Here is a 10,000-nt window from a genome sequence, read left to right on the forward strand (position 1 = left end):
AGGCTAACAAATATTTTCTTTGAGGTAAATGATGCTGTAAATACTTTATAATAACACAAAATATGTTTACAGGCTTTAAATCAGACAGGTGCTTAATGATACAGTTAAAATACAACAATAGAATAAACACAAGGATACAGAAATACCAAGAGCAATAAAATAAAGCAGTTACTAATATACTTCATACAATCTTACAATATGTATGTATTTCTGGATTAATTAATAAGTGACCCTTAAATAAGTTGTCCTGGTATCAGTACCCACTATGTACTGTTTGTACTACCTGCTATATACTACCAAGTATTTATACAAAGTAAAGTACTGTAATTTGTCGTTTGCAAGGTAAAACATAATTTTTTTAAATAATCAGTTAAATGATGCAGGAAATCATTGAGACATTTCTTTACTTTCTTCTGTTGTTTAAAAATAGTTGACCCTTGGCCAAGAGAGTGACTGCAGCAGATCGTTGCCTCTAAGCTGTTACAGATTAAAGCGTTTATCTCGACCTCCTATTCTCGGCGTCCCTCTGTCCACCAGGTGTGATGTCATATTACTCAGAGAGAGAGGGGGGGGGGGGGGGCAGGACAGGATGAGACGAGAACTCTGCCCCAGGAAAACTTCTGTATCACACTTATCCATCACACCACGTCGTCTAAAGACACTTGTTGTTGTGCTGAATTAGCTCTGGCAGCAAATCATGTCAGCCAGGGGGGGGGGGGGCGAAGTGTGTATGTGTGTGTGTGTGTGTGTGTGTGTGTGTGTGTGTGTGTGTGTGTGTGTGTGTGTGTGTGTGTGTGTGCGTACGTGCATGTGGTCCACGTTTTCCTCATGTTTTGGGAACGTAAATCTGTTTACACAGTCCCATTATGGGGACTAGTCTTTATGAAGGGTAGTTTTGTTTGTGTGTGTGTGTGTGTGTGTGTGTGTGTGTGTGTGTGTGTGTGTGCGTGCGTGCGTGTGTGTGATAAGACCTGAGCTCCAGACAGCCGGTGTGTGTGTAGTGAAGAGAAATTGCACTCATCCTCTTTGTCCTTCCAAGCCTGTAAATATATTACAGCTCCTTCTTCTCTGAGCTCCCTGTGTGACTCAGGCTTTAATCCCCCCCCCCCCCCCCCCCCCCCCCCCCCCCCCCCCCCCCCCCCCCCCCCCCCCTCCGACAGACAGGGAGGATGAGAGGGAGCAGACGTAGCGGTGGGGGCGAGCGATAGAGAGAGAAACTAAGAGCGATACACAAACAGCAAGTGCGGCAATAAGCACGAGGGACAGAGAATGCAGTGTGTATGTGGTGGGGGGGTGTACAGTGGAAGTCTGGTGACAAAGTGAGCTATAGTAGGAGCTTTGCAGAAACCTCCTAATGACTGAGACAGACACCGCAGAGACAGAATGAGGCTTAAAACCAGAAAAGCACAGTGTGTGTGTGTCCGTCCCCCCCGAAACTTCACTAATTAGCATTCCCATCTGAGGCCTATTTACAGTTAAACGGCTTAAACGTTGAATTGCGACGTGTTTCTGCCGCGTCAATGCAATAATCCTCGTATGTGTCTTATTAGAGAGGAGGGGACTTTTCTTCACCGAGCTGATCTCAGCACTAATTTGAAGTTTCTCCCTCAAAGTGAAACGACTTTTCCCGTCCGATAGCAACACAAAAGGTTCCCGGAGGTGACCCTTTCCCCGATTGGTTTGGATCTGTGAAGCCCGACAGAATCGTCATTGTGCCTCGAGAGATCAAAATCTTTCAGATGCCAACGTGAGCATTTCAAGGTCGTTTATTCTTTTACTTTGCTCTCAAGGTCGGTGGAGACGAGGTGCGGCGAGCGAGAGAGAGAGGGAGAGAGAGGGAGGCGGACAAAAGTTGCCCTGAGAGGCCAGAACCACTCAATTCAATGGATGTTCACAAGCAGAAAGAGGCCGAACGACAGGAATGTGACAAATGCTGCTAATTTACTGGACAATGCGAGAAGCAGTGTTGAGAATTGCACCAATCAAATGTGAGGAGTCATTTAAAGAACTCGTAGAACTCTTGTCATAACCACTATAAGGTAAAGCTCAGGGGGTGAAGCGGGTCGTCCACTAACCAGAATATCAGCGGTTCAATCCTTGTGTCCCTGTACTTTTGCTTGAGTAAAGAAACTGTGATTTCAGAGGATAATTCCTTATAAAGCTAACGATATGTTGCATGTGTGTGTAGATGTACCAGCACGGCAGGGATCTGTGCGAGAGCCTGTGGGGAGACGCCTTCATGGCGGTGGAGGACGATCCAGAGGACGTGGGAGAGGCCGGAGACGTGGGGGTGGAGGGGGACGGCGGTCGCCCCTGCGGCTGCCTGACCCTCAGCCCGTCAGACAAGGACGTGATCGCCGCCCTCAGGGCTCAGCGGGACGACCCCGAGGAGCTGGACACCACCAAGACGGGCCTGCCCCAGTACCGCGCCCCCTGCCAGACCAAGCTGCCACTGCAGGCCAGGGGCGGCAGGAAGGGGAACTCCGTGCTGCGTAAACGCTCGGTGGTGGTGGACGACGTGGAGGGCAGCAGCAGCGGCTTGTAGAGAGCAGCGAGGGAAGGGAACACGTTTAGATTTAAGTGTCTAGATCCTAATGTCAGAAATCTCTTGAGATGGAGTCGTCATTAACTCGCTCCTGTAATTAACCTTACGACACAAACCTGAGCTCCCATTCTCATGATCATATAATCCAATGGTTTTAACTAGTTCTGTATGTGGCAGAGGAGAAACCAGTCGTCTCCGATTCTATAGAACAACCTCAACAGAAAAGAGTAAAGAGTAAACTGTGGTGTTTCTGTAAGGGCTCTGACTCCGGTAACAAGACTCGGTATCAAGTGATGTTTGCACAAATTATCTTAAAAGGTGTTTTTTTTTTTTTTTAAATCAAAGTTAGTCTTTTATTTGCGTTGTGTGTCTCAACTCTCCGGTTTGAGGTGTGTGGAGTTTTGCTGCATGAAGTTAAAACATGTGGAGTTTCTGACGTCATCAAGCGGCGCCGCCCGGCTCCTCTCTGCGGTCACGTGACTTCAATCTGAGCGTTAGAGCCAGTTGACCAGGTAACTTCAGGGCCACGCCCCCGGCCACGCCTCTAATCACCGGCCCACATGGGACCGATCAACCAATCACGCTCCGCTTGTCTCGGACTCTCCAACCCAACCTTTTCTTTCCCTGGAGAAAGTTAAAAAAAAGAAACTCCATCCACATTCCATTCTTCCTTCTCCCCTTCATCCCTTCATCCATCTTTTCATCTCTCATCCCTTCATCCTCCTTCCCTCGTCCCTTCTTCTTCTCTTCCCTCATCCCTTCATCCCTTCATCCTCCTTCCCTCATCCCAATCATCATCCTTTCATCCTCCTTCCATTCCTCCTTCCCTCATTCCAATCATCATCCTTTCATCCTCCTTCCATTCCTCCTTCCCTCATCCCTCCCCTCATCTCTTCATCCCTTCTCCCCTCATCTTCTCTTCCCTCATCTCTTCATCCTCATCCCTTCATCCTCATTCCCTCTTCCCTTCCCTCATCCCTTCTTCTTCAGTCTCCCTCCTCCCGAGACTCATCTTCACCTCAACCCCTTCACTCGACATCCAATCATTTCTCCTCTTCATCCAAAAATCAATGTCCATTCAATCACATGTTGTCGGGTGGAGGTTGTTGCCAGAGAATCAAATGCTGATGTTACTGTTGTGATGAGGTGTGATGATGATGATGATGATGATGATGATTGTAACTGAGGCTGATGAAGATGATGGATGACACGCCTGATACCTGAGGGGAGCTTCGATGTTCAGAAACAACCACAACAAACTGTTAGATGTGAATGTTTTGTAAAAATTAAAACAAGGAAACTGATTCATGTGATTTATGGTGAAGCTGATGAAATTGATGTTTCTGTGCTTTTCTTTCTCAATAAAGACAAAATTTCGAAATGTCCCCCCGACCCTGAACTGGATGTTTTCTGTGGCTCACAAAGTTTTTGTCTGATGGATAAACTGAAGCTTATGAATTTAGATTTTATTTTATAATTATATTTAACAATATTATTTTAAACTGGATGTTATTTAACAGTAGAAAAGTGGAGTTATGTCATCTGTGTGTTCAGTTGATCAAGTTTTCATTCACAATGCAACCTGTGGTCATAATGATAATATTAATAATTTAATTTATACAGCACCTTGATACTCACAGGACATTGGACATTGGAAAAAGTCAGTAAAAACAATTTATTAAAGGAATAAGCCATAAGAAGGTAGCATCATGTAAAAGAAATAAAATAAAAAGAAGAATAGGCAGAACAAAGAAGACGACAGCGAATAAATAAAAAGAACAAAAGCAATAAAAGAGAAATAAAAAGATATCATAGAAAGATGAGTCTGTAAAAATGGTCTGGTAATAATCTGGTTTTATTGAAGAAGAATAAATAGAGAAATAAAAAATATAGAACAGTATATGAAAATGATGAACACTAGTAAAACATATGCACAATATGAAAATGACATATGTGCAGTGAAATGAAGGGTCCTGGGTCTGAGTGATGAAGTCAGCTGCAGTTTTAACATTTGTAAAATATGATTATTTTTTTAATCTTTTATCAAGGACGATGAATTTTGAAAAAGAAGCAAGCTTGTTCAGAAATGTGTCCTTTAACAAAACAAAACCTTGAGAAAAATTTGTTTCTCTGCCTCATGAATCACAAACATCAAACCTCTGGAAAGAGACACAGACACAGACACAGACACAGACACAGACACAGAGACAGACACAGACACAGACACAGAGACAGACACAGACACAGACACAGACACAGACACAGATAAAGGTCTTGTTTTGTTCCTCTGCTTCTGCGACAGCAACTGAAACTCTGCTTTGTGTATTTATTATCTTCTCCTTGTTCAAATCTCATTAGATGAACAGTATCTGGAGTGTTGGTGTCTGGAGACGTGTCCTCCAGCTCCGATGATGGGAGCAGACAGTGTCCGTCCAATGTCCCCTCACCACTGTCAGGCCCCAATTCACTGATATGTCACGACGTGTTTACGCTCCTGTTCTGACAGCTGTCGCTCACCCGCTCCACTGCCGTGAGGGAGGAATTCAAATGATCTTATATTCAAATAAGTATCAGCACAACATTTATTAACACTGTCAACATGTGATTTTATGATCCACATTCAAAGTTAAGGCCTTTTGGGCTTTAATGAAGATTAAAGTTCCTCCAATTATTCAGCTTGACAGCGACAGTGAGACGCCTCATATGGAATCCAGCAAATAGACTCGTCCAATAAGTCAGGATCCATGAATAATGTTCATGTTACAACAGTGTTCAGGTGACAGAGGAATATGTGGATTTAAAACAACCTCATTAGAAGTGACTGACACTCACAGTGGAGCAGTGTGCGCCCCCTGCAGGTGAGAATACACCAACACATCATGCCACAACACCACTGACAACAAATTGTGTGTTTTTAATATTTATCCTGTGTTGCTTGTTGTTTATCCAGGTGATAGACAGTGACTGGAGTGGGGCTCTGGCATTTTCTGTTGAATGTCACATCTTACTTTAAGTTTGTATTTAAATAAACGCCATAAAAAACGTATTTATGTGAGGATTAATTCTTTTAGATGTAAAACTTATTTTTTAAATGTAACTTTTCAGAAACCTGGCCTTTGTATAAACAAAAAAAGAAAGATGAGTTAATGACAAACTTTGATTTGAAATATTTGTCTGTTATTTCATTTTAAGCCTGAACCTCAATATTGCAACACATTTCATTCATTTAGACCTTTTAAAATATGTAATTTTAATACGTATAAATAATCATTATTATATCATCAAGTGTTTGACAGTAGGACTGTTGTTGCTGAGTCTAAATCTCTGTTTACAGTTACTGCTTTAAGCTGCTGTTTCGGTTTCCCTCCACTAGGTGACGATGTGCACCTTCAGAAATCCTTCTACTGTTGTGTAGGCTGCTGCTTTCTGGGCCTGTGCTCCGATGTGGTGACAAACCGCCTGAACACATGAGAATATGAGCATATAGCAATAAATGATGTAGTTTAAACCCAACACTAAGTTTCCTGTATTCAGAGAGACACAGCTTTGTCTTGTTTTATTGTAAAGGCCTCGTCTGTGAGGCCCTGACACGTTACACTGGTGATGGGAGCAGGTGGCGAGTGTGTGACTGTGTTAAACTCATGGCACAGATGATTAATGAATCTGTTGCCTAATCTAATAAGCAAGAAATAGACAATTCTCAGTAAAAAAAACATGTGGATCGTCACATGTGTGTTTCTCTGTAACTGCAGCAAACTTCCCTCCAACCAGGTCTGGTGGAGAACCAGTGATGCAACCTGCCACCCAACTTCTGTAAGAACCTCAGATGGCCACGGCAAGGTGGGAGGAATATTCATGGTCCTCGAGAAGATAACACAAGATCGGAGAGAGAGGGAGAGTGACAGAGCCAGGCCTCAATGTGTGTGTGTGTGTGCGTGTGTGTGTTCGTGTGTGTGTAGGAGGGGAGGGGGGCCTGATGGAGGAAAATCAAAACCCACCCAGAGCTCTTCATACGTCAGCGTTCACATCACAGATGTTCCCACAGACACTCAGTGTGGGTTGTGGGCCGAGGCGTGTTGAGAGCCGGTATGGCTTCAATTGGCTTGTTTCTGGAGTGCGTGTGCGTGTGCGTGTGTGTGGATTATAATATGTGGGCCTGCTGTGTGCGTAAATGGAGACACTGGGGATATATTTTTCTCAAAGTATGTCTTTGATCAGAAGCTGCGTGTTTGTGAGGATTAGTGGGTTTTTTATTTAGGAGACACATCATTAACGTTCATGAATAATTCCAGCTTTAGGAAATAAAACCATTTTCTTCAGGGCCACAGATTTGTGTGATAGTTTGTGAAGCCCTGAGCTGATTCTTACCACAGACGTGTCGGTGATTTGAACAAAGCGACAAAAAAAAAAAAACTGACAATGAGCTCAAACGAATGTAAATCCCCTGAAATATAGGTTTCTTGGTAAAAAAGTCACAGAAAATAAGACATTGCGTGGGTGCACCCGGATCAGTTTCCACGTTCATGGCACAAAAAAAAAAAGCAGACATGGCACTTGTTATTGATGGAAATGAAACGATTTAAATACGCGTCAGATGACAGGACGTTGAAAACCCTTCGTCTCCAAAACAGCTCGAGGTGAGAGTGCGCGCGGACCGCAGCTCTCACTCACACGCTCTCTTGAAGTGGTTTTTTTTTTTTACTGAGAGTCAGATTTTCACTCCGCTGTTGTTTACGTGCACGTCAGAGGGCTGTTGTTCAGCCTCCACCTCCAGCTTCCCTGAGACCAGGTTGCTCGAGACTTATCTCTGGGTCAACGCTCACCACATCATATCCACTGCTCTTTACGCACTAAATCACATTATCTTAAGTTTCCAGGGGGAATCTCCAGACTTCAAAGCCAGTTTATAATCTTCCCCTCGACCCCCCCCCCCTCGCCTCATATTATCATTATTACCTTTGTTTCGTGCGCTCTGGGGCCACTGACCCCTGCTCGGACACTTACTGACTCATCCCGCATCTTTGAACGCGGGACTTTCCCCCCTTTTATATCCGTCCCTCGAGCCCCCTGGTGCGGCACATATTTGGCCGGTGATGCGTCCCACCAGAATGTTGTCCTTGGCATCGCGCTCGTCTCCATCCATCCACACAGATGCTCCCGCGCGCTCCGGACGCCCACTCACGCCCCGGTGCTGTGCCAAGTCGGCGTGGCATCTTGAGACGCCCCCGACATTCCTGAAGCCACTGTCACTTCCCCTCTCGTGTGCGATTTATTTATCATACCAACACATCAAATGGGTCTAATTTGGCTTTTACGCGCGAGTGACAGCGGATGAGAGATTTCAGAATGTGGCTGTTTGGGGGATTGTTTCATTAAGAGTGTTGGATGTTGTGTTTCAAGTGTTTTCAAAGACTCTACATGTTGGATGTTATTGGCCTGTTTACTTCTTGTTCTCATCCGGGAACTTAAAGCACCGCCCTTGCACTTTGCTCTGCGTGTATGTGGCAGGTTGATTCTAAAGGTCTGCGATAAGAAAAAGGAAATTCCGCCACCCCTCTCGATACAGCAGGGGGGGGGGGAGGGACTGAGCTGACAGCAGCTCGCTTCGACCTGGGCGGGGGTTCCCAGAATTCCTCCCCTGTGACGAGGTAGTCACCAACATGCCCATATATGGACAAGCCCGTGCGTAATTAGGAAAGGCCTACGTATTACGCAAGCACGCTCTGTGCGTAACAACACACCGTGTTATCGTTACCATGACACCATCACAGCTTTCCTGCTGTTTATGTGTGTTATAGTTTTCCTCTATGTAAATTCAAACAAACACTCGAGATCACATGTTCAGTTTCATTTGAAGATACTTTACTTAAATACACAAGACAAATAAAAAATACATTGTAAACATTGGATGTGTTAAGTTTGTCTGGATCAACCGGAACAAACAGAATAATTTACACAATGAATAAATGCAGCATTTCTTGACAACATCAGCTGCAAAAGTACAAATATCATTCCCATTTTTCTACCATTAGTGAACCCGTGTGGGGCCCGTGTTGCTCAGTGTCTGCTCGGTCTGGATGCGGCCCTGGTTTCTAGGGTTGAATGGTCCCTTGAGCGGTGTCCAGCATCCGGAAGTACCATTTCATTCAGTCTCTTCACCCCACATAGCCTCTACAGAGTTGTCTACACCCCCCACCCCGGCCCCGTGCTGCTGCCGGTGCTGACAACACATCAGCCGGTAATCCAGTGCTGCACATGCAGGACGTGACTCCAGTGTTTCTACTTCTCAGTCTCATATTAGTCTCTGTCGCTCAAAACGCCTCCATCTTGCTGGTGAGCATCAGCTGACAGCCGCTGCTCACGTGCGTCAGGACCTTCTGCTTGAGCTGGGCGACCTGGTCCCGCAGCACCGACGCGGTGTTGGACAGACCCGCGTTGTCGTTCTTCAGCCCCTTCACCTTGTCCTCCAGCCGGGCGATGCGCTCCAGCTTGCGCCGCCGGCATTTGGTGGCCGCCAGCCGGTTCCTCAGCCGCTTGCGCTCCGCCTTGATCCGCTCCTGGGTGTCCAGGTCGATGGGAGACATCGGGGGCGAGCCGTCGCTGCTCAGGAGGTCCGGCACCGTCTGCGGCTCCTCCTTCAGGGAGACGAGCCGCTGCGGATGGAGCCCGGAGCCGGGGAGCGCGTGCTGGAAGTGGTGCACGCCGTGCGTCGAGGGCTGCAGGTGGCTGTGCTGGTGCGGCGGCAGGTAGCTGATGGTGGCTGTGGGGTAGCTGGATGCGGAAGAGAGGCTGGTGTTCGGGCAGTAGGCGTTCAGCGTCGTGTAGATCGGAGGCTCCGGCTGCAGCGCGGAGCCGAAGACACTAGAGGCCGCCGCCGAACACGTAACTCCACCGGCTCCGATGGACACGTTCGGAGGAGGCATCTCGTTCATCTGGTGCAGCTCGTCCAGGGCTTTCACGAAGCCCTCGGCGAAGCCCTCCTGCTCGTCGGTGATGCCGCGGTTGTAGAAGTACTGGCCGGGCGTGGGGGTGGTGATCACACCGTTACTGTTCTGGATGATGAGCCTCTCCAGCTCCGGGGATGCGAGCTTCAGGGACCCCATGTCCTGATGCGCCCCCTGGTAGTGCTCTGCCTCGGCTCTCTTCAGGCTGCGATAGGACTCTGTCAAGTTCAAATTCATATTCTGCTTCAGCAGCTTATAGTCGTGCATGGCTGCTTCTGAGTGGCCGTAAGCCGACAGAAAGGAGTCGTCGTGGTAGAAAGGCTGCTCCATCTTTGTAGACATAAAGTCGTAGGGAGAGAAAAGTCTCAGTCTCTGGGTGAAATCAACAAATGTCAGAGTGAGCAGAGATCATTCACTGACTCAGCGACGTCTGTCAACAGAGTTCCACAAGGAAAATGGATTCAAAAATCACTCCGGAGCAAGAAAGAGTGAAAGTCCAAGGTTCGATCCC

General features: G+C 46.6%; 2 protein-coding genes and 1 long non-coding RNA gene across 4 annotated transcripts in view; 1 reads left to right on the forward strand and 2 right to left on the reverse strand.

Moving 5' to 3' along the window:
- LOC117765758 overlaps positions 1 to 57 on the reverse strand; it is a 4,422-nt gene extending 4,365 nt beyond the window's left edge. Inside the window, exon 1 of the long non-coding RNA XR_004614617.1 lies at positions 1 to 57. This exon is cut by the window's left edge and continues 224 nt beyond it. This is a non-coding gene — a long non-coding RNA (uncharacterized LOC117765758).
- Positions 1 to 2,962, forward strand: part of rtbdn (retbindin) — an 8,638-nt gene extending 5,676 nt beyond the window's left edge. Inside the window, exon 6 of one of the 2 annotated variants that reach the window (XM_034592223.1) lies at positions 2,189 to 2,962. In XM_034592223.1, coding sequence (XP_034448114.1) covers positions 2,189 to 2,545 — 357 coding nt within the window. In that variant the 3' untranslated portion in view covers positions 2,546 to 2,962. The remainder of the gene's footprint in view (positions 1 to 2,188) is intronic. The other variant, XM_034592224.1, reaches the window with a different exon arrangement.
- Positions 2,963 to 8,385: 5,423 nt separating this feature from the next.
- The window catches only part of junbb (JunB proto-oncogene, AP-1 transcription factor subunit b), a 1,745-nt gene continuing 130 nt past the window's right edge, over positions 8,386 to 10,000 (reverse strand). Inside the window, exon 1 of the mRNA XM_034592222.1 lies at positions 8,386 to 10,000. This exon is cut by the window's right edge and continues 130 nt beyond it. Within this exon, the coding sequence (XP_034448113.1) occupies positions 8,857 to 9,831 (975 nt within the window). The 5' untranslated portion in view covers positions 9,832 to 10,000 and the 3' untranslated portion in view covers positions 8,386 to 8,856.

Source organism: Hippoglossus hippoglossus, chromosome 8 (genome assembly GCF_009819705.1).
Source record: "Hippoglossus hippoglossus isolate fHipHip1 chromosome 8, fHipHip1.pri, whole genome shotgun sequence".
Taxonomy (NCBI): Eukaryota; Metazoa; Chordata; class Actinopteri; order Pleuronectiformes; family Pleuronectidae; genus Hippoglossus; species Hippoglossus hippoglossus.